The 25,220-nt window shown below is 37.1% G+C and overlaps 2 protein-coding genes across 3 annotated transcripts in view; one reads left to right on the forward strand and one right to left on the reverse strand.

The window, feature by feature from the left end:
• On the forward strand, positions 1-21,877 carry rhoj (ras homolog family member J). Its single transcript, XM_082146930.1, has 5 exons — positions 1-670; positions 9,468-9,526; positions 14,099-14,263; positions 14,621-14,716; positions 15,269-21,877. The coding sequence occupies exons 1-5, from the start codon at positions 457-459 to the stop codon at positions 15,413-15,415; spliced, it is 681 nt and encodes a 226-aa protein (XP_082003056.1). The 5' UTR covers positions 1-456; the 3' UTR covers positions 15,416-21,877.
• The window catches only part of ppp2r5ea (protein phosphatase 2, regulatory subunit B', epsilon isoform a), a 19,695-nt gene continuing 16,218 nt past the window's right edge, over positions 21,744-25,220 (reverse strand). For both annotated transcript variants that reach the window (XM_082146863.1, XM_082146864.1), the window contains exons 12-14: positions 24,746-24,873; positions 23,407-23,508; positions 21,744-23,320 (exon numbers count right to left, since the gene is read on the reverse strand). In XM_082146863.1, coding sequence (XP_082002989.1) covers positions 23,218-23,320; positions 23,407-23,508; positions 24,746-24,873 — 333 coding nt within the window. In that variant the 3' untranslated portion in view covers positions 21,744-23,217. The remainder of the gene's footprint in view (positions 23,321-23,406; positions 23,509-24,745; positions 24,874-25,220) is intronic.

The following is a 25,220-nucleotide window of genomic DNA, read 5'->3' on the forward strand; positions in this document are numbered from 1 at the left end:
AGGCTGTGGACAGAGCCCCTATTGTTCCCAGCCCACTCCTGCCTAATATGGAATTTCGCAAGGAAACCAATGATTTCCTGACACTGACGATGCGTAGCATAGGGGCGAATGTGGAAAGCTGTTTGGAATAGACTAAACCAGGGTCACAGACACGGCTTTTGTGTTGGTTCATCGTCGGACCTGCAAAATGTAAAATGACGGAATGCAAGTTGTAGGAGTTATCGTGAGTTTTCATGAAGCTGCTCTCGATGGCGCCGGATTGTTTCGGCAGCGCGAGCTAAAGCGTGGGTCACCTACTTGACGGATTTGCCTGCTCACCGAAGCCTACGAGACATAAACTCGAGTGTTTAAACTGGTCAAACCAAGATTAACGTCTCAAATATTGATATTTCTGTCGACAGAAGACTTGGCTACCTGTGCTGAATAGCCTATAGTTTCTGGACTTGTCCAACTATCATGCCTACTCTCAGCTCGAAAAGTAGGCAGAATGCAGTGGAAGCGGTTGAGGATGGAGGCAGTAACACCAATCCTGTCGATACTACGACCAAGAAGATGTTGAAGTGTGTTGTGGTCGGCGATGGAGCGGTGGGAAAAACCTGTTTGCTGATGAGTTACGCAAATGATGCTTTTCCCGAGGAATATGTGCCAACTGTATTCGATCACTACGCAGGTAAGTTGGTTTCTAGCTCAAAACATTCAACTGCAATCCCTGTTTATGAAGTGAAGTTTACAGCATGTCTACCTAATCCTTGTCTACCCCATACAGTCGGGTAGGGGACGGTCCCAAGAATAGCCGCCTGAAAGAGGAGATATCAACTTCCAGAGCGAGGACTGCAGGGCCGACAGACTAAAAAGTAGAAACGGGGTACGGGGGGAGGGTCTGCCTTCGCTAATTTAGGTTAATCAAAAATTATATAATAATGCAAAAATAATTAAGTGTTTGTTATTATGTGCTTAAAACTTAGTTAAGGTAGTTTCTTACTGTGCTAGGGTAGGGACGTCAAAGACACTTTATGTTCCGCGAGACGGGTAATAGCAGCGAGGTGTGTGTCAGAGCTCGCGCGCCACCGGCAACCTGTTGATCGCAGGAACAGACGAGATCTAAACGCGCTGTTAATACTGTACTTCATGCATCTTTGTGGAACCACAGTGTTTTGCACAAATGTGTTGCCAATCATTCAGTTTACCATCTATTAAGTTTTTTTTCTTTTTCTTTTTCTCGTTCTCTCTGACTCTTTCTCACGCATATGCACGACAGCATAAGGCTTTGGTTTCTTTGCAGGGAAAGCCCCCGTGATACATGCATGCTCTGAGAATCATATGGGGATCAAGTCATAATTACACAGTGGCTGACAGGTCAGCTTCAACATCCTCTGAGAGTGGTACAGCTCTGTGAGAACAGCATGGCATTTCCCTCATAAATACAATGTATGCCAAAACAAAGAACTTATAGGAAGACATATTACCAACAATATATTTTACTATCAGTTTTCCCTTACTCAATTCTCCCAAGCACTCCAAAATTCTACACTGAAAAATAGCTTGTTAAAGGGATAGTTCACCCAAAAATGAAAATTCTGTCATCATTTACTCACCCTCAAGTTGTTTCAAATCTGTATGAATTTCTTTTTTCTGCTGAACACAAAAGAAGATATTTTGAAAAATGTCGATAACCAAACAGTTGATGGACCCCAATGACTTCCATAGTAGGAAAAAAATAAATACTATGGAAGTCAATGGGGTCCATCAACTGTTTGGTTACAGACATTTTTCAAAATATATTCTTTTGTGTTCAGCAGATAAAAGAAATTCATACAGTTTTGAAACAACTTGAGGGTGAGTAAATTATGACAGAATTTTCATTTTTGGGTGAACTATCCCTTTAACACTTTTAAAGTGATGAGTGCTACAAAAGTAGACCTTCCCAATGCAATGCTTGGCTTTTTTCTTTTGGTGTTATTAGCAGTGGGAAAAGTTATAATTTTAGAGAGAAAAAGGGAGGAGAGAGATTGTCTTATTTCCAATGTTTGCAAAGTCTCTTATCCAGCAATCTTCATCTTCAAATGATTAATGGATAAATCTTTGTGAAAATTGTAAAAAATATATATCTTTATGGCTCTCTCATTTGTGAAAGCTCTAAAACTTTAAAGCAGGAATGGTCAAATGATTTTCTTTCCTTTTTTTCTAATGTGCAATTTGATCAAATAAGGCATGTTTATTTGGGCAGTTTCCATTTTATGAGATTTTAATAGTATCCTGTGTTGTAATCTTCTCCAGCTGGTCATTGCAGGCTCAAGACATAAAGACAGACTGAACTAATTCAAGGAGTGAGTAAAACATTTAAACTCTTGGGAGTTGAATGAGATGGAAAGATTTTCAAGGAGTGTGATTCTTGGTCAACTCCTGTGGTTAAATGAAGCTGATGAGTTATGATGTGGAGGCCATCCAGAGGACACTTAAATGGATGTTGTCACAGACCAAACATTTTAATGGAGACATGTTAATGAAAAATAAGGAATGAAGTTTAAAGCTTTCTCATATCCTTTTTTTTCATTAATACTTGATACCAATATTTTTACAATTCATTTTGTTTATGTTAGTGGTGCATAAATTACACACTCACCTATAAGGAAATGAAACGGTGCTCATAAAAAATAAAGAACACATAAAGGCATTTTTATTTGGTTCCATTATAGTGTGCGGCAAACATATTGAATGCATGGTTTGTAAAAGGTAGAAGCACTCAAACACTTTATAGGTAGAATGCCATCATTACAGTACATGAAAGTAGAAATGCATGTAGGTTTTAATTTGGTAAAACCCTATAAGTGTCCATCAAATACTCGGTTGTTCTATGTTGAATATCAGCAATTGAGATTTGCATTAGAATTCATTTTATGGAATAATTTTATATTGCCCATCCAGAAAGAGGTGTTTTTTGGTATCATCACTATACAGCACTTTCTTGTATTAAGGGAAATTGAGAGAGAACAGTAACAATATTCTTCTAGTGCCAATCAATCACTTACATTCATATTAGGCCCCACTACTGTCTCCACATTGAGAGGGGCCTTAACACAGCATCATAATAAAGTAGTGAATTGTCACATAGTGGCTTAATGTCCAAGCTGAAGAGCACAGAGCTCCCATTGTAGGCCACTGAAAGCTTTACTGTGCTGCTATGCAAGAATTGGTCTTAAATGAAAAACTCTGCATTTATACCATTCATGCTCCAGCAGTAATTGAACAGTTTGCAATATAACGCATTGGGAATACTGCAATCAAATTATCAATGAAAATATAATTAATAAGTATGCGTCTTTTTCAAATTGTATGAACTGAAATTGTGAACTGAGGAATTCAAGCTGCAGGTATTTGGATATATATTTATATTGTTTGAATATTTAAATAATTCAAATACAGTTTTGTTTTAATAAATATATATATATATATATATATATATATATATTACTGTTCAAAGTTTGGGGTCTGTAAGATGTTTTTGAAAGAAGTCTCTTATGTAATATAGTAGAATATAATGATTTAAATAAACATATAATTCAATAAACATGAATTATTATTATTATTATCAGTGTTCAAAACAACTGCTCAATATATTTGTGAAAACCATGATACATTCATGTCAGGATTTTATTTTTATTTTTTTTACCATGTAAGTCTTGTCACTTTTGATCAAATTAATGCATCCTTGCTGGATAAAATTATTAATTTAAAAAAAACTTACTGACCCCAAACTTTGAAACACGAGTGTACTGAAGATGATATATTTTAGTACAGCATTTCACCTTTCCAGCTAGTTTGTTGTTTTAACAATCTATTTTTATTTGGATGGGTTGGTGGCTTACTGGTTTATTTGGTTGGGTTGGTGGCTTACTGGTTTATTTGGTTGGGTTGGTGGGTTGGAGGCCACTACTTTTGCTGACATAACTCTGTAAATAAGGCCAAATGTAATATATTCATCAGGAGTGAACTGACATTATATTCTTTTCACCAGAACCACTGTGATTGCAACCTATTAGAGTCAGAGCTCAACCCAGGAGTATGTCGGACTATGGTTTCCGTCAATAAATCCCATGGGATCAGAATTCCCTTGTCCAAAACAAAAACCGATGACATTCCCGGGACATGACACAGTGCCTGCTAATGTGTTTGAGATGAGTCATCGTCTAGTGTGGCTCCCACTAGACTCCTAACAAAATCAACTAATCCGCCAATTAGATTTTCGTAGCATTGTAGATATTCCCACATGGTCAATACTGAAATGCCATATAGCTGTAAAGCTAAAGTGTTTTGTTTTTTTGTTATTGTTGTTGTTTTTTTGTTATTTTTTGTTAGGGGATGTAGGAAAGTAGCAGTTCGCATTTTCTATCCTTGGATTGGCAGATCATAATAATTAAATTAATACCAGTAAAGGATACCAGAAACACCCAGGAAAGTTCTGTTGAGTTTTGTTCTGGTTTTGAAGATGTATTTATTCTTTGTTGCCTCATAATATGCATGTGGTTTGATGGTTAGTGGTATAAACATGCCAGATTTGGTTAGTGGTTGGTTGGTGGAAAGAAAAAGAGTTGAAATTGGTTGGAGTGGTTGAAAGAAGTAAACCTTCTTTTGAATTGTCACTTTTACTTAGCGGTAAATGTTTACTTGAGTACGTCTAAAGCTCACTTGAATTAGTTCTAGATAATTTAGTTATTGAGAAAAAAATGCTAATTTGATCGTATGACTTTATTTCCTCTGTGGAACACAAAATAATAATGTTTCAACTGTTTTGTCCACACAATGAAAGTCAATGGGGTCCAAAACTTAACTGAAAACATTTTTTCAAAGTATTTTCTTCTGTTCCACAGAAGAGAGAAAATCATACAGGTTTCCGATGACAATAGGGTGAGTAAATGATGACAGAATTTCCATTTTTGGATAAACTGCCCTTTTAAGTGATATTATAAATTTAAATATGTTTGAGTCTAGAAAGAGAGAGTTCATAAATAAGTAATTAAATAAAAGCTCATAATTAGTGGGGTATGTACAGTGAGTGGTTAAGCCTATTTAATGTTTTGCTGAGTGAAAGTACTGTCACAAAACATTCACCAGCAGGCAATGCTTAATCTTATAACAAGTGCTGTGTAAGGGTCTTACAGATTCTTTTGGCTTCAGAACGCAAGATTAATCACATTAATGCATTTCTTTAGTTATGCTATGCAAAATGTGTAGATTATGTACACTTCGAGCCTCTGGCAAGCACAGTTCTGCAGCAACAGGAATTAAAATTAGGATGAAACCCTGTGGCTTATTTTGGACTTTGACCCACCAATGCCTTCAAATGAACAATAGCGGTACTTTAAAATTCTTTAAAAATCACATAAGGAATGCCAACCACTCGAAAAATATACAAACCCATTTATACATCACACTGCAAGCACATACTGGATATATTTGGCATGTCGACGTAAAGCTTTTGCTTCTTGGGCGAAGAGCAGATCTTATAGAATACAGTGTAGGAAATTATGTACATACAGCATTTACAAGTCCTAGTAAATATGATTTACAAGAATTAAAGATTTTGCTTTAAAGAATGTCTATCTTTTCAAACTTTTTTAAAGGATTTGTGAAGTCAACATTTAGAGTTCTTTTGACAAATTCTGCTTTTCAAATTATTATTTTTTATTTCAAATCATTTCAATTCTACTTCCTTACATTCTAATTTGTATTGCAATTCTGCATCCTGTTTACTAAATTCAATTTCAGGAATTGAACTGGAATTTTCACTATTGCTATGGCTCAATTCTCAAAACAATAAGATCAGATTTGAATTTTGGGCAAATTACATGTGTTTTGGCACATGTGCAAAAGAGTAAGTACAATTGTCTACAATTTCAAAGTAACTAAATGCACATGGCTTGGTGATCAAAGCTGATGAGTTGATTTAAATTGTCACTCTTCACAACATTTTTTCCATCATGTGAGCCATCACATGCAAAATTAAAATTATCCAAATCTGTCTGACATACAGGTATATTTCATAAATATCTTTCACATTGAATGTTTTTGTTTACATGTAACACATTGCTATAAATATATGTACTGTAACTGTATACATACAAATATACATATTCTTTTTCTGTTTACTACAGTATTGACTTTTGCCCAGTAAACAACCTGCTGAAATAAGTATCTAAATAACTCAGTTTGATACACAATAGCATTCAGCAAGACAAAATGTACAGTCAACAAAACATTTATTTGTATAACAATCATCTCCAGGGTTGATTGCCATGGTCTCATTTTGGTGGCATTTGCCAATTTACTGACAAAATAACTTGGCTTAGAAGCATGAATTCAATATTTTGGGTAAGTTACTAGATGTTTTCAGACATGCAATAGAGTTGTGATGTCACATAAAACAGTGACAATTGCACTTATACAGTTTAGAGAATGTTAGACTGTTTCAAAAAAATTTGCCAAAGCAATTGAGAAAAACCTTTTTGAGGCATTTTCAGTTCAATTCTGAATGGTACACAACACACTGATTACCAGATTGCAGTTGGACACCAATACATTTATTTCTAAAAGACGATTTTATGGGAAATTTGCTGGACTGGATGGTGGACAACAGTCCATCAAGAATGGGTGTCATTTGTGATTAGCAGTGAAAGCACCATCAGTAAATGAGACCTAATGCATCTGTGCTGGAATGGAAAGTGTCTAAATTAAATTTGCAGTCTCTTGCCATTATGTGAGTAGCTATACAATTCGCTGTACTGTTCTTATGGGCTTAAAGCTCTTGAATGCAGATAGTGGCTGACTCCAATGTCACAGGCCTGTCTGTGAAAGAGAAAAGAGGTGAGAAAGTTGGCCTGGAAGGACGTGGGTGCTTCTGACGCCCCAAATCACGTTTCACAACAGTGGGTTGGTCTTGAGTGAGACTGTAACCCAACATTGATTTTTCTCCAGGCCCCAGAATGGGGGCTGGGGTTTGCCGAGAGCTCGAGCCTCATGGGGAAAAGCAGCTGACAGGAGAGAACAGCTGAGAGCCTGATTCACAGCCACTAACCCTTCTTTGTCTCCACCGACCTGCTTCTACACAGCTTCTACTTCTCTCAAACTTTTACCTCAGCCTTGTTTTATATTAGTAGTTCTCCACATATATAGGTAAAGAAAGAGTCAGAGAATCAGTAAATGAGGAAAAACTTTTTGTGTGTGTGTGTTTGCACTTAGTTCAGACTCCTTATTTAGCCTGGCCCCAGGAGGGGAAGAGAATCGTGCTGGTAAAAAGACTTGTCAGGAACAGCTGATAAGCAGTGGCAGAATCAAGGCCACTGTTTCAGGTCCATCTTCACAGTCTACTGGGAAAGAACTTCTAAGCACATCTAATCAAAACACCGCTTGGCTAGATTCCCACAGCTGCAATACCTCGCCCCATTCTTTCAGCAAAACACCACCCTGGAGGTTCTTGCACACCACTGTCCACGTGGCTCCTCAGTGACCCCTTGTTCATACATGCAGCTAAGCTAGGAGCATTAGGGCTAGTGCTGCTTTGAATGTGTCTCTTGTCCCCAGTGTTGAGCACATGATTGTTAAAATTAGCATTGAGATTAGCAATCGCTCAAAGCGGTGTAAGATTTGAATTTTAAAAGGGCTGCATAGTCCTTTCTTGTAATCATATTTTATGAAACAAACATTATGCCCTGTCAAGTGAAGCAGTAAAGCTAGCATAAGCACGTCTTTAGGGCTTTTTAGTGTCTTTTAGGATTTAATATTTGTTTATAACTGATTAGGTCCGTTCAAATTATCCTTTCAGTATATAAGATTAGCAACAAAGCAACTTTGCTCATAATAAAATATTGTGAAAGTCATAGGCTATTGACATTTTTTTCTTTAGCACTCTTTTTGCAAGTTGAAATAAAAGATAAATTCCCTCAAAATTGCTAAGTACTAAAGAATTGTAATAAAAGTGCATCCAATGACTTGCGCTACATTTCCAGCTTTCTGAACTCAAATTTGACTCAATATTCCTTGATAATCTTTCCTTCAAATGAGCTGTTAACTGCTGTAACTGGATCATTGAATCAATGACTTGAACGTGAGAACTGGATCACAATATTCAATGACTGTATATGCAAAGACGATTCACTTGTATTATTATCAATAAAAGAAATTGCAAACACGCATTATTGGCGGAATACACCCCCAAAAGTCATCGCATCACTGCATCTGTTGTTACAAGAGAAATGGAAACAGAAACAGTTAGTGTCCTGACATGCACATTGGCTGAACCAACCTGATATACTTTTTAAATGCTATTTGAGCATAAGAAACAATATTTATGGGACAGTTCATGTCAAACAATTTGTTCATGAATTTAACATTGATACTATCACAAGGCAATCATATGACTTCAGCGGGCTTGTAATATTACACATGAGTTGTATGAACCGCTTTTATAGTTTTTGTATGGTGCTTTTTGTCTTTTTAAAGCTTGAAGGCAGCAGACTAAAAGGAGAGCCTTGATTTTAAAGATCAAATTATTTTGATAGTCAGTGGTGTTCATCTATGTTCAAACTCTGCATTGCCATATTTTTATTGTCACAATATTGGAGAGTTTAATCTGAATCATCTGTAGTGAATTTCTTCTGAACATTTTGCTGGGCTTGTTTTCGAGGAACGTTGGAGAGGTTGTCTGTCTTCTCCTTTTCCAGAAACTTCTTGACTCATCCAGGGAGCCAGAGCAATAGTTTGCAGGAAGTGCTTTGGTTCTGTCCACAATTTTCATGACTGGAAGGTCATTGCATTGATTGGCCATGTTGGAAGCATTCATGGCTATCTCAGTACAGTTTGTGGGCTATCAAAAATTGGATAAGATCCTAAGCATTAATTATATCATTCCAGGCATCAGTATTTCAGCCCATCATGGAGTTGAATTTCTTCTCTCACACATTCCTTTAAAGTTTATCAGCCTTAGCAAACCACTTCATGCTCAAAACATTGAGTTTGAGAAGAGTGTGGACACACAGTGGATAGTAACTGCAGTTTGTTTGATACCTCAATTGAGTCCAGCTGTTTTCCTGTTCTCAGCAGTGGTCCTTTATTGCATGTTGTTTGATGACAAAAGTTTGACTTGTCTGGGTTTTTTTTCTTTTACTTGTGTCAACACAGCCGTTCTCTCCCCCTCATCACCCACAACACAGAATGAAATATGTATGCACGCACGCACCGTTCTTTCCTCCCTGTTTTCCAAAACTGGTCACCCCTTGCTGTTGACAGCTGTCCTGTTCCAAATCAACCTCTGTTCTTCCCACCCACAACCAAACAGCAGGTCCAGAGTTCTGGAAGTACATCAGAGGGATGTGATACAGCAGGAGCATAAACACTTTTTGCAGACATATTCTGCACTGTTCTTCTATTTTACATGTATAATGAATCTGTTGTTTTGTTTTGATTTTTTACAGTGAATGTAACAGTATCTGGAAGGCAGCACTTACTGGGATTGTACGATACTGCTGGACAAGTAAGTTAATGTTTTTGAGGTCTATATAGCCCATCTGCTTAACAACCTGAGTAAGGCCCGTTCACACCAAGAACATGACTGTATTATTATCCACACCAACGGACAATAATATTTAAGAAGTCCGGCATAGCATAATTGCCTAAGTCATTTTTGGGCCAAATTGTGATAGGCAATTATGCTATGAGGCTAACGATATGTCACCAGAGAGAATTGTGTCATTTTACCGGAATATTAAGTATGATATTTTTATATAAAAAAAAAAATAAAAAAGAAAAAGAAGCATATGCATGGCTAAATCATTCACAATAAGATCTATGGCATGCATTTCAAATCTTTTCATTTCGATTTCAAACATTATTCACGCAATAACAAAACCTCAATAAGACTGACTACACTGCATTTAAATTCATTCATACATTTACTATTGTTACCAAATAACAACTGAGTTCAGCAACCGACCTGACACTAGACAAATAGATGTTTTTCACTAGGTTTACTTCAACATTCCCTACTAAATACAGCAGAATTTCATCATTTAAAAAATGGCAAAGGGATTTACATTAATACTCTTAAAAAAACATCACTAAGTGACATTGTGGCATCATATCACTCTGAATTAAAATTACAGTCGCGTTTAATGGCAGAATGTACAGCCTGTTTTGAATAATGTAAATAAAGCTGCAAGACCACAGGCTGGGTTGTTTTTGTCACTGTCAGCCCACCATAATGACTTTGATTTTGGCTTATTATTGCAGTGATTCTTCAAAAATAAACTCACATGAATAGTCAGATACAGCCTGAAGAAATGCATCTAAATCAAAGCCCAGCGGTTTACTTTTCTTGTGTGTCTAAAGGCATCACAGAATCAGCCATCCCTGCAATAACCATATTATTGGACCCCAGTTGTTAGAGTTAATCCTGGAATATATATAATGCAACAGATTACAACGTCTGAACATAAACATAAAGAACTTGTTCATACTATGACTCTCCTCCACTCTTTCTAACCAGTGCCTGTGTAACATCCAAATTAGCTTTAGTTTCTAACTTTTTTATGTACAGTGTCAGACAGTTATTTTAGTTTTTTATATAGGATTTAGAATTTCTTTTTAAATTCAGAACAACATTTTTTAAGTTTTTTTTTTTTAGTTTAAGTTTAATTAATTTTGTTATATGTGCTTTTGTCATTTTTATTCGTTTTTGTATTTTTAAATATTTCTTTTTAGTAAAAAATTTATTTCAGTTTTAGTTTTTGTAATTTTAGTAATTATTTCAGTTAGTTGAAAGGGCAATATTTCTAATTTATGCTTTTTTTTCATCTAATATTTTCTATTTATTTCATTTCATTTATTTCATTTCATTTATTTAAATTACCAAAAATGTTTATATATATATATATATATATATATATATATATATATATATATATATACACATATATGGTTTTTGTTTTAGTGAACAATATCAACACTGGCTTGGTTGTTGTATCATTTCCCCCAATTTTTTCCGCATTTTAAGATAAAACTGTTTAAGTAAAAGTTTTAAGAAACTGAAAATGACACCATCACCAATCCAAAAATAGAAATGAGGCATTTTTGATATTTGTGTACAGCTGTTACTAAATTTCGATCATTATAAAAAAAATTTATATATAATAATTAAAAAATATAATATAAATAGGCTATATATATTTCATCAATCATGAAAACAGAATAAGTATCTGACTTATAGTTTATAATTTAAATAATTAAAATATATATTTTTTTATTTTTTTATCTGAATTATAGTCAGATAATTATTCTGTTTTCATGATTGATCATTACTGTCAGCTTGTTAAGTTTGCCCTTATAAGGAATTCTATTATTCCTATCAGGGAAAATTCTATCATTGACTATATTGACTTTGGCAGTTGCTGACATTGCACTGGGGGGCTGCATTCATTTAATAAGATGTATGGAGTTTCTTACAGAGTATATATTTGAATAAATAATAAGGGAATAAACAATTATTTTATATGTAAAAACAAAAACATGCAATATGTACAAGGAGAATAGCAATATGTGCATATTTAACAATAGATGTCTCAGATACGGCACTAGACTGGCATGAAGAGCTATAGTCATATAGGGTACCAATTTGCAAATATACATATTTACCAACAATGCGCTGACTGAGGGTCAATTTTTTTACTTTGTTTTAAGGACTGAAGTAATAAAGAAAGCTAAAGTGTGAGTATTTCTGTTTAGCATAATTATGTAAATGTTTCTTAGGATCTATAGCTGTGGCAAGGACAGTATGAGCTGTAATGATACATATTTGCTGTGTTTCAGAATTGAACAGACTGACTAATGTAGTGTGCAGCACATTGCTGTATAAATGAAAGTTATATAATTCAGCATGTCTACTCCTTTAAGCAGTTCAATGATACAGAGGAGCATTTGTGTGATGTTTGGCCCTTCTCTTCTATTGATCACTGACTAAGAGATCAATTGCACTCAAGAAGAACTGACTTTTACAAGATGCTGGCGCTGGTGCAGAGTTGTCATTTGGCAGTGACACTTTAAAAGCCTAATGTAAATTATTTATGTTCATTTGCATTTCATAATAAGAGACAGAATAAAGTCATAGATGTTAATGATACTCAACTTGTTACTTTTATTTTACCAGAACATTCAGTGTCCTCATTTTTAATATGCATTTTTAAATGGCCAATATAAAATACTCAGATATGACACTTCTTTACATGCAGTGGTTTAGTCTGGTGATCTCCAAACAGGGGTACATGCATACCAAGTTGTACTTAAACCTGTACAATTTTAATTACTGTGTTGACTGGTTTTCATTGACTCTACCATTCAAAAGTTTGTGGTCTGTAAGTTTAAAAAAAAAAAATGTATAAGTCTCTTTATTATAATTTTTCCCCCAAGAAAAGTAGTAAAAACTGTAGTATTTTGAAATATTATTACAATTTAAAATAAGTATTTTAAAGGGTTAGTTCACCCAAAAATGAAAATTCTGTCAGTAATTACTCACCCTCATGTTGTTCCAACCGCGTAAGACCTTCGTTCATCTTCGGAACACAAATTAAGATATTTTTGATGAAATCTGAGAGCTGATCACTTCTCCGTAGGCTGCTAGGTGGCCCAAACTTGCTGGCCCAGAAAAGTTATTAAAGAGATCGTTAATATAGTCCAAGTGACTACAGTGGCTCAATCTTAAGTATATCAAGCGACGAGAATACTTTTTGTGCGCAAAAACAAACAAAAATAACGACTTTATTCCACTATTCATTTCCTTCTCTCTGGGCCTCGTAAGTGTTTTTGCGCTGCGCGTCTGTGTTACACGTCACCACGTAGGCTCACTATTGGCCGACGCTGGTCATGTGTGTGACGCGCAGCGCAAAAACACTACGCGAACCAACTAGTGGCCCAGAGAGAAGGAAATGAATAGTGGAATAAAGTCGTTATTTTTGTTTGTTTTTGCACACAAAAAGTATTCTCGTCGCTTGATATACTTAAGATTGAGCCACTGTAGTCACTTGGACTATATTAACGATCTCTTTAATAACTTTTCTGGGCCAGCAAGTTTGGGCCACCTAGCAGCCTACGGAGAAGTGATCAGCTCTCAGATTTCATCAAAAATATCTTAATTTGTGTTCCGAAGATGAACGAAGGTCTTATGGGCCTTTCACACAGGACGCGGTATGCGCGGCGTCGCGCTATAAAACCCATTCATTTCAATGGCTTGCGCCGCGCAAGGACGTTTTGTTGCTGCGTCGACCAAAGCGCAAGCGCAGCGGTGCGTATCATTGGCGTGCTCAAGCGCATGCCGCGGTCAAAGTTCAAAATAGTTCAACTTTTGCCGCTGCGCTCTGTGACGATTACCAGCGCGGCCAATAGAATCGGGGGATCCAAACAAGGACGGAATTCAAAATGGATGAACGGCAAAATTGTATATCTGAATTAAAACAAGAATCATGAAGTCAGCTCTTTTTTTAGAATAAAACATTTATTCAAACATTAAACCTGAAACTAAGAAACAAAAACAGACGTAATAGAGCTCCCGCTAAAAGTTTTTAAAACTCCGCCTACGTCATAGCTCAGCGCAAATCGCGTTGTATCTGAAGGGCAACGCAGAACCCAGCGGCAAGCGCCGCGCATACCGCGTCCTGTGTGAAAGGCCCATTACGCGGTTGGAACAACATGAGGGTGAGTAATTACTGACAGAATTTTCATTTTTGGGTGAACTAACCCTTTAATATATTTTAAAATTTAATTTATTTCTGTAATGGCGAAACTGGATTTTCAGCAGCCATTATTCCAGTCTTGTCACATGATCCTTCAGAAATCATACTTATTAGCTGGCTTTCTGCCTAAGAAACATTTCAATAAATATATTTATTGTTACAAAAAAACTGTTGGAAACACTGATTTAGAAGCTTTAACCTTTAAATTAATTATCTGCCCTCTTTATCTTATTATTAGTTTTTCCAAATAATATGTTTCGGTTGATGAGATGAACTGAGTCTAAAGCAGGTCTTACTTCACTCGTCATCTTGGTCATGTGTTATAGGAGGATTACAATCAGCTGCGGCCCCTCTCTTACCCCAACACAGACGTCTTTCTCATCTGCTTCTCCGTCGTGAATCCAGCTTCCTATCACAATGTTCAGGAGGAATGGGTACCTGAGCTCAAATCCTGCATGCCTCACGTGCCCTACATCCTCATTGGAACACAGGTGCAAGAGTTTCTAATACAGACAGTGATGTGATTTTTTTTTAATGAATAATAATAATGTTGTTGCTGTTTATATTTAATTATCAGATCAAATAATAATAATGCATTTTATTATTATTGAAAAATAATTATTGTTGTTGTACTTATATTATCAGATCAACCATTAATATTATAAATAATGATAATAATTATAATAATTGTTATTAGATCAAATATTGAGATTAGAATAAAAATCGGAATATTTATGGGCTGTTGAGGAGCTTGAACCCAGGAAAAGATCCCAGAACATTGTGCCATTTTTTTAATTTATTTTTTATTCTGGCATTTATTTATTGAAATTTTGTTCCAATTCATTCAGATTGACTTGCGAGATGACCCAAAGACACTGGCACGTCTGCTCCAGATGAAGGAGAAGCCCCTGACCTATGAACAAGGCCTCAAACTAGCCCGAGAGGTGATGTTTTTTGTTTTGTTTGTTTTTACACTTTTTTGTTCTTGATCTTGTCCAGGTTTAAAAAAACAGAAAGCATGATTTATGAACTATCACCACTGTGTGTCAAAGCACTGAAATAATTAGTTCACACAAAAATGTAAATTCTGTCTCACCCTTATGTCGTTCCAAGCCTGTATGACTTTCTTTCTCATGCGGAACACAAAAAAGAATGACAATATTTGAGCTGTTTTGTTCCTATTCAGTGAGTGAATGGTGACCACATTTTCAAGGCAACATTTTTTGTGAATAAACAGTTAAATTCAGGGATTACAAGAGGACAAGTTATAAGGCCTGCTTTGATAATAATTTTCGGAGCTTGATTGCCCCTGGTCACTGCATGTAAAAGAGCAGCTCTGACATTCTGCTAAACTTTTCCTTTTGTGTTCTATGGAAGAAAAAAAGTCATACAGGTTTGGAACAACATGAGGGTGAGTAAATGATGACTGAGTACTTGAGTGAACTATCCTTTAACCTAATGCTGAGTGTTTTGTCTTATTATATTGCTATCCCCAGATTGGAGCCCAGTGCTATCTGGAGTGTTCGGCATTGACTCAGAAGGGACTAAAGACAGTGTTTGATGAGGCCATCCTGACAATCTTCAGCCCTAAGAAACAAAAACGGGGCTGCGCAGTCTGCAGGAGATGTTGTGCTATCGTGTGAGGATAAAACATCTCCAACTGTGAAAACCCACAGTCCTCCAAAGCTTCAGGCAATGTAACAGACCCTAAACCGCCTCCAGTCTGCTGTACATCCTTCCTTTCTCCATCCGCCTGTTGTCCCTCAGGACAATGAGCGGTCTTGCCCTCGGGTTTGTGTGTCTCGTGGAGAGCTTCCAAAACAAGTGCCTTAATTTCTCCCCACGTTGCCTTACAGGATTCACTTCTCAAGCCAAAGAAGTTTCAGACTGGACTGCGGTTACTTGAACCGACATGGTGCGACATCGCCAATCTCAATCAAACAAACGTTTTAGATTCAGCTCTGGGCCATATATTATATGGTTTCTCGAGGCTTATGAAAAAATGAAAATCCATTCCTCCATGCAAGCTGTTTTTTTCTCAGTCACCTCAAATCAATATTGTGCTCTTTCTGGAGTCAATGCTTCAGCAGTTTGAGCTAGTTAATAAGGGAAATTCTCTGGAGGATGGCCAACTCATGAATAGAGGTAGAGCAGAAAGAAGAAGAGAGAGCGCAAGTGTAAGAAGTGCATCTTTACCACAAATCATTGGGTCATATAAAATTAGCAACTAACGATTAGCAAATAAACACTTATAAACCGTTGCCTACCTACACATCCAAAGACACCAACAATAATACTTTAAAAAGAGTGACAATCAAGCACACTATATGGAGACTGAAGTCTGTCAGTGACAGGATAAAGGGAAAATGTATATAGTGACAACATTAGCCCATGAATCATTCGTATTTACTTTTTTTATTTTCCGTTTTTAAAACTGAGATGCCATGAAGTGTACTTAGTCACATTTTTATGAGCCATCAGAGTTTGATCTTTATACAATGTAGGTGCAGAACAATGATGCCATTTAATGGTGCTGTAATTATTCTATTTTTCATACGCATTTAGATTTAGATTTTTGAAGTATAAACTACAGCTAAAATAATGAATAAAAGAAGATTTTTCTGTATTTGATCACAAATTACTCTGCCTATACACATTTTAAAACATGCTCTCATTGTTCTCTTTAAAAATGAGCCGATGGAGGACCGTAAGTGCCACTTAAAAATAAAAAGAAGTAACTAATCACTAATGTACTAATTCCCAAATTTAAATATAGATAAATCACTTTTCAAATTAAATTAACAATTTTGTAAAATGTAATGATAAATTGATAATTTTAAATGCAACAATTAAATTATATTTTTATAAAGCATGTTCAAATTGCTTTTCTTTTTCCACTTGCCAGTTGTTGTTTTTTCTAAATGCATTTTAAAAGGTAATTGACGTATTATTTTAGTTTTAATCATTAAGCATGAATTAAATGTCAAATGTTTACTTTTAATATTTATTATTATTAAGTGGCACTCATTATGATCTTACAACTGTGAAAAAAACACACCCTATAACTCCATATTTCAGCTCAAATGCTGGTGTGTTGACTAAGAACCAGGCTTGTACACTGTCTAACTGTTGTGTTTTTCCTCTGGCTAAAGCCACCCCCTTATTTTCCCCTTTAAAGATCAGCTCAAACACAAATGGCTTTGTTCTTCAAACTTGTTTTTTTCCCTCATGTGTAGCGTGTGGTTATGCTGTAAATTGCAGTCCCGCCTTATTTGGTCTTTTCAAAATGAGGACGTTCCCTACTGTACAATATTATGTGCAGCCCTTACCTTTTTGTTTTGGACATGGGACATAACAATTTTTAGGTATATTAACCATCTGCCAAAGCAACGAACTGAAACCTTGCAGTTCAAGTCTCCATATCATCACTCCACTTACCAAAAACTTGTAGTTCTCAGACGACCATGCTTTTGGACACCAGAACTGGTACTGATTTCTTGTGAGTGCTCTTCACATCAGTCGTTCCTTAGTTTGACCTCAGGGACTTCTTTCCAGAGCCCGCAAGGTGCTAGCGACCTTCCTCGGGCTGATGAATCAAACCTGCTCCACAGAGAGGAGGAAGAATGAGCCTTCATTCACTTGCCTTTAATGTAGCATAGAGATTGTTTCTTCACACAGTTTAAGTGCACTTACAATACTGTGCCTTGCATTGTCTTATGCAATTGTTTATATACTCTAATGCTAATAAGACGACCAGTTTTCAGTCGCTGGTTGAAAGAGCTATAACTTGAACTCAGTCTTGAACTCAACTGTAAACTTATATTTAATATTTTTAATAGTTTTTTGTTTTTGTTTTTTTCATGTATTGGTTTATTTGCTTAAAGGAACACTCCACCGTTTTTTGAAATAGGGCTTATTCACTTTCTTTCCTACATTTAGATAGGTGGGCAATTGTATTTTTGTCTCAGTGCATGCATTGTTTTAGTTTGACAGGGTCGGCGCTAGCTTAGCTTAGCACAATGAATGGAATCCTTTGTTGCCAGCTAGCATGTCCTGAGTAAAAGTGATATAAAAAAATTTAAAAACCTAATTACTTCTTGTGTCCTGCGTATTCACAACAAGTACAAATAGTGATGCAGATTAACACTAGGCGATTTCCTTGGCAGATATTGACTTATATATTAAGGACTATATTAGGGGGAAGCACAGGCGAAGCACTGCTACTTGGGCGTGATATCTCTGCGCCCAAGTAGCAGTGCTTCACCTGTGCTTCCCCCTAATATAGTCCCAAGTCAAAATCTGCATAGGAAACCGTCTAGTGTTAATCTGCATCGCTATTTGTACTTCTTGTGAATACGCAGGCCACAAGAAGTAATTAGGTGGGGTTTTTTAATTTTTTATATCACTTTTACTCAGGACATGCTAGCTGGCAACAAAGGATTCCATTCATTATGCTAAGCTAAGCTAGCGCCGACCCTGTCAAACTAAAACAATGCATGCACTGAGACAAATATGCATTTGCCCACCTATCTAAATGTAGGAAAGAAGGTGAATAAGCCCTATTTCAAAAAAACGGTGGAGTGTTCCTTTAAGAAACGTGACAGCTTTCTTTTCCAAAACTAAAAACATGTTGTAAATATACACAGAGTGATTAAAGCTTGTCATACAACTTTTGAAATTGTCTTTGTCTATAATGTTGGTTTCTTCAATTCTTTTCTATCCGGCTGCCAAATTTCCTTTAGTATTTGGTGACCTCAAATTTCAGAAGTTCCCAACTTGAACAAAATGCATTCTCCTTATAGACTTTATCCCAGAAGCTGCAAATTAGAGTTCGGAGCAGCATACCAGAGCCTACCGTACCATTCAGTGTAACGGAGGAACTTGAAATTCTGAGAATCTTGAGAAAGTATTGACAATTTGTCCTTTCTCTGTCTGCTCCTCTCACCATGTAATTTCTGTTCCTTCAATAAATCTGCAACCTCCAACAAAGTAAGCAGATTTGTCATCTCTCGCTTTTTTGATCAGTTGCTGGTCACAACTACTGTCTACAAGTCTTTGTCCTCCTTCGTCAGATCCTCCTTAAACTGCATGCCTTGGTTCAAGAGAAACTCGCTGATTTTAGCCGCCTTCCATACTGCATTCTCTGAATCTTCTGGCAGTGAACCGAATGATTGTTGCACGGGACATCGTCTCATTAGCACTTCTGGTTCACAGTTGGTGAGAAATATTATAGAATCTGCTCAATGTGGTAAGACTTCTTGGCACACAGGATAACCTCCTCTCGGCCGCAGGTTCCAGCGCCTACCGTACCGTTCCAAATCCATCACCCAACTCATGCACACTCTGGTTGTTTGTTCGCCCCTGTCCATCTGTTTCTTGATGTAAAGCTTTTTGGTTTTCAGTTCTTTTATTTCTGCACAGGCGGTTTGCACCATTGTTTACAGGGCATCACTTCTTGCATTAATAAGATATTAGCATGCGGAGTTTTGCAGGGAATAGCGGAAATTCTTCATCTTTTACCAGATGCTCGTCTTGAATCAAGCCGCTTTCGTAGTCATGGCCGTTATTAGAAAGCACACGTGAATCCACTTTTCCAGAGTCACTGGCTTTTTTTTGCTGTTGTGCAGATTAAGCCATGTTTCAGGACAAAGATCTTAGGATGGAACAACAATCTTAGATGTCTTAGAATGGTACAACATATTTTACGATGCGTATATAAATTTGTGCTGAATTCTGACCCCCGCCCGATTATAACCCCTTAGTATTGGTAGGTTTAGGATTAGGTGTGAGGGTGGGGTTAGGTTTAGGCAATCAGGTGGATTCAATGAGGGGGATAATTTTGGAGAGTCTCGAAATTCAGCATTACACCCGGTCCTGTGTCTCACTTCGAAGGATGCGTCCTCCGGAGGTCGCATACGTCATAAAGGATGTCTAATTTCGGAACAATAACTATTATAAAATTGCCCGTTATGACTAGTGGAGCATATATTTTTGTAATTTCTTAATGACTTTGGAATGCAGTGGTCAGTTTACTGAAATAAAGCAGCCTCAATGGCCAAAGTGTGCCGCACAAGTCCTGAAAAGTGAAGCCAAAATGTTTAGTTTGCCCCAGGTGGTTGGTCCCAGTATAGGTCATAAACCCTGGCCTCTCTATGTAATCGAATGGGACGTGAGACAAACTAAACAATCAAATTACACTTCAAATAACTTTTTTCAAAAGATGTTTTTTTTGTAATTTTCGGTAGTTTTTATCACACCGATGTAAGTTCAAGTGTTTGCTTTTTAAATAAGTTTGGCTTTAGTTTGTTGCAGATAAAAACGGAAGTGTGACGTCATGATTGACAGCTTCTCTGAGCGAAGTAGTCACTGAGGCACCAACAGACTTTTTTTCGGGATCTTCAGGATAAGATTGGAGTTTTAACTTTCATTTGTACATTTCCATAACTGTTTATTTCACAGCGACATAATGAGCTGTTTTGCACGGTAGGCCTACTGCAGTAAATTGTGTGAGCGGGGCCTTGATACTACGGCTCCACTTTCCCATTCACCACTGCGCAGAGATAATCAGAGCAAGATGTCAGCACCACAAAGTTAAGATTGGAGGCTTTTCTATAATGGAGGAGAGTTAAGGTGCGTCGTCCATCGTTTTTTTTTTTTTATTGTTATTTTTTTTATATATCTTTTTTTTATATACAGTATTATGCAACAATGATCTCCAGAGGACGCAGCCTTCGAAATTAGACAGCTCGGATATCGCCGTTTTTTCTTGTTCGATGAGCCGATCACTTAACGTTAGAGACTCTCCGTTTCATGCAGACTTTAAAATGACAGGCAGGTGTGTCTAGTCAGGGTTTTTGTGGACATGAGCACAAAACACATGCTTTTTCCGAATGTAATTGTAGCAAGTGTTACAATTTGGTGTATTTTTCATAACGGGGAGAAGGCTATTTGCAAAGCTGTGACGGTAACGTTAAAACTTTCGAGAACGTTTAAAATAGTTTAAAGCAACCCCACACCCTGTTCAGGCCTTTTTTATATAGTGTATACAAACAGTATTACTTTAATCCATCATGAATAGTTAGTATCATACCTTGAAAGCGATAACGATGACTTTCTCTTCTCTCGTCAAGGTAAAAGTTCTTAATAGCTGAAACGGCGCGAGGCCAACGAATGTAGCTTGCAGCTCACTCTGTTGGTGAAAATAATCACTACACGATTGCTCTGGTGGTAACCATATCAAGGTTAACTAATAAAACACCAAATCAGGATTTACATGACATGAATTCCCGGGAGTGGAGCGTGTTTTAAGGTAAGTTGATCGACGCACAAATCCACGGCACATTTGAACGTCTAGTTTAATGCAGCTCGTGGAAGACAGAACACAAAAATATTACATTTTTAAAACTAACAATTAAATTATCATTAATTCACTATATTATTGGTTGTGATAATCTAACCAAATAATTTTGAACATGGAATCGATCTGGAATCTCATTACATAGCCAGTCATTAGCTTAACTAAAACACAGCACAGCACTCATTGCTTAACATTTCAAGTTCTCTATTCAAATGAACTGTTTTCCTTCAGCTGTTGGAATGAGCCTCCTGCCACCTACTGGATTAAAATGGCACATTTATACTCTTAAAAGATTTACTTTACACTTTGCCCTTCCTATATTCTCATAATTGGTCTACACTTAAAATATTTAATTAATATAATGAAAACACTAAGCCTAATGGGTTGATCAGATGCTTTTCAATCTGCAAATATAGAACTTCAAATTCAGAAAAAAGAAAACAAGCAAACATTTTATCACAAAAAAACAGGTTTATTTAATATCTCTTTCTTTTTTAAAATAATTAGATTTATTCTATTCATCAAACCCTTTCTTTTGAATTTTTTTTTATACATATCAAATTTGGGCCATCATAAAACACACAATGAGCTTGGGAGAGTTAAAACGAGAGAGAGAGAGAGAGAGAGAGAGAGAGAGAGAGAGAGAGAGAGAGAGAGAGAGAGAGAGAGAGAGAGAGAGAGAGAGAGAGAGAGAGAGAGAGAGAGAGAGAGAGAGATGATTAAGCCAAAAAATATATATATAATAAAATACATCCTCCTCACATGTAAAATCCACAACCATGATTGTTTGGACTTCAAATAAAAGAAGAGAAGAAAAGGGGCTGAAGTCCCATGAGAACAACTAATGATCTAGCTCGAAGTGCTTTTTAGTTCTAGCCTGGCCTGGCGGCTGGTATTTCAGAAGAGAGATTATGACCTACCGGATCAGCGTTTACCTACATAGGCCCTAAAAACCCCCCAACATAAGCAGGATTTCATTTCAAACACTCCATGAACAGAAAGAAAAACCTTGTCTCGCTCAGCTCGGTCATGTAGACGACATCCAACCACCCTGAAATCGAAAACTAATAGAGCTGAGCAGTGGAAATCTGGGTGGAACATGAGAAAAATGTCCAGAATATTCTTTACGAAAAATATATATGTCACTTAACGGTTTTAAAAACACTGGATGAGCTCTGAACACTGTGTGCCACCAAAATTCCACAAGTCCGAGAAACTGAGCTTGACATACTCTTGGTAACAACTGAATTTCCACATGGGAATTCCCAAGAGTCTCCACAGCAGACAGCATGATGCTATGACCGGATAATTTCCTGGTTCACAAGTTAAAAAAATAAAGGTCCTCGGAGAGGTTTGTCCTCTTTATTGAGCACAGGTAACCACCGTAGCCGACTGCGGCCCATCTTGGACGATAAGATTCCTGGTCAGCGAAAAGCACCTGTCCATAATGTACAGTAAAGGACCAGGCTGAACATCCTGTAAAAGAAAAAAATGCACACCACAGAGAGGATGTATAATGTTTGTTTTTTTTCCTCCCCACTTCTGTTTTCCTTATATTCACGTCATGGGTTTATAGTTTGCATCCCCTGAGTCAGGGGAGTCAAATTATGTCTAGATGGAAAAGTCTCTCTTCATAAAAAAAATAATAAATAAAAAAATTGTGGTGGCAGCGGGATCCTCATATAAGACATCTTTAATCGCAGGGTGAGCACAGACCCTAAAGTCCCAGGGCACTTCCTTGGAGAACAATATCGACATGGAGACACTGAACAACTTCTGAACTGAAAGGTTTTTTTTTTTTTAAATATATCCTTTGACCATAGCTGATTATCATTTGACCATATTTTTTTACAACGAGGAGTGCACATTAAGTCTCTTCAAATTTTCTGTTTTTTCTTTTCTTCCTTTCAGTGTAGTAGTATGATACAGGAAAGAGGGAGAGGATTATTTACAGTGCTGTTGAAAGAGAGGAAATGAATGAGGGAGTGTGCGGTAAAGTACGCAGCATGAGAAGCAAAGAGGGGTCCCTGTGGAAGAGTAGAAAGGGATTGGTTGGGGCCAAAGAGAAGGTTGGAGACGAGGTCCGTGTTAGGTGGGAATGACACCGTCGCTGTTCTGGATGCCCCGTCTGAGCTCCAGGTCCTCCAGCTTCCTCCATAGATCTTCCCGTTCCTTGTCCTTCTTCCTTTCCCTACAGGAAAGTGAGAAAGAGGTTATCTGAACTGCTTTGTAAAGTGCATGAGTTTAAAACAACACTTTACACTGTCTGTTTCTTGCCTTTGCCTGTCTGATTTGTAATTGGCGGCGAGTTCATCGAACAAAGCGCTGTTCATCTCCATGAATGCTTTGAGGACATTGTAGATCAAAGCTGATATTGCCCTGATGGTAGAGAAAAACAGACATGAACATCAAAACACTTTGTCTAAATTATCTACTCTGCTATTACTAATAGACACCATTTCAAAGTGTGGGGTCAGTAATATATATAAAATAAAATAAAAATCAGCAAGCCCACACTAAAGTGATTAAAAGTGACAAATCTTTTGTAATAATGGAAAAATCTTAAGTATTTCAAATAAATGCAGGCCAGTCAAGTTCTTCCACACCAAACTCATCCAACCATGTGACGGATCTTGATCTGTGCACTAGGGAAAAGTCATGCTAGAATAGAAAAGAGTCTTCCCCAAACTGTTACCACAAATTTGGAAGCAGAGTGTTGTCCAAAATGTCCTGGTATGCTGAAGCAATAAGATTTCTCTTCACTGGAAGTAAGGGGCCAAGCCCAACCTATGAACAACCCCATATCATTATCCCTCCTCTACTAAACTTTACAGTAAGCAAAATGCAGTCAGGCAGGTAACATTCTCCTGGTATCCGCCAAACGATGACTTGCCCATCAGACTGCCAAACAGAGAAGCCCAATTTGTCACTTCCCAGAACACGTCTCCACTGCTCTAGAGTCCAGTGGCGGCATGCTTTACACCACTCGTGCATATAGCATTGTACTTGGTGCTGTGAGGCTTGCATGAAGCTGTAAGGCCATGGAAACCCATTCCATGAAACTCCTGGCGCACAGTTTTTGTGCTGAAAATAATGCCAGTGGAAGTTTGGAACTCTTCAGCTATGGAATCAGCAGAGCATTGGCGACTCTTGCGTACCATGCGCCTCAGCACTCGGTGACCCCGCTCTCTGACTTTACGTGGTCTTCTGCTTAGTGGTGGAGTTGCTGCTGTTATTAAACAATTTCACTTTCCAATAATACCACTTACAGATGACTGTGGAATATCTAGCAGGGTTGAAATTTCACAAACTGACTTATTGCAAAGGATTGGCATCCTATCACAGTACCACACAGAGCTCTTCAGAACAACCCATTTTTTTTCACCAATGTTTGTAAATGTAGACTGCATGGCTAGGTGCTGGATTTGATACATCTGTGGCAATAGGTCTGATTGAAATGCCTGATTTCAAGAATTAAGAGCTATGTCCCAATACTTTTGTCCATTTAGTGTGTGTGTGTGTGTGTGTGTGTGTGTGTGTGTGTGTGTGTGTGTGTGTGTGTGTGTGTGTGTGTGTGTGTGTATATATATATATATATATATAACATGAAACTCACGGGTTCCAATGCTCTTTGGAGATCCTGTAGAGACTGGCAAACATGATAGGCAGGATGACGCTAGAGTTCTCCTCAATCAGACTCATGATGTACTCATTGTTCCAATAGTACAAGGCTCGCTCTGCCACCTGAAACGATATACATTTAAAAATGTTTACAAAAAATTCGATCAGTATTTTTAGATTGCAGAACCTGAAGCATTCACTTGCACTCAAATGTGCCATTTTCATGCCAAAAACGTGGAAGTTAACGTGGAAGTTAACGTGGAACGGGGACTGCAGATGCAAATTAGCCTAAGGCTAACTCTGGTGTAATGCATCAAATGTTTACATTTATGTTTTCAATTACACATGGTCCCTTTTAAATAAATAAAATTCAATTAAAAAAAAGTACAGTTGATTTTAAAGTAGCAAATGTTCTCTTTTTATTTAATAGATATGTATGCCCAGAATTGTGTGATATTAATGAACAAACA

The sequence above is a fragment of the Leuciscus leuciscus genome, assembly GCF_965113295.1.
Source record: "Leuciscus leuciscus genome assembly, chromosome: 19".
NCBI lineage: Eukaryota > Metazoa > Chordata > Actinopteri > Cypriniformes > Leuciscidae > Leuciscus > Leuciscus leuciscus.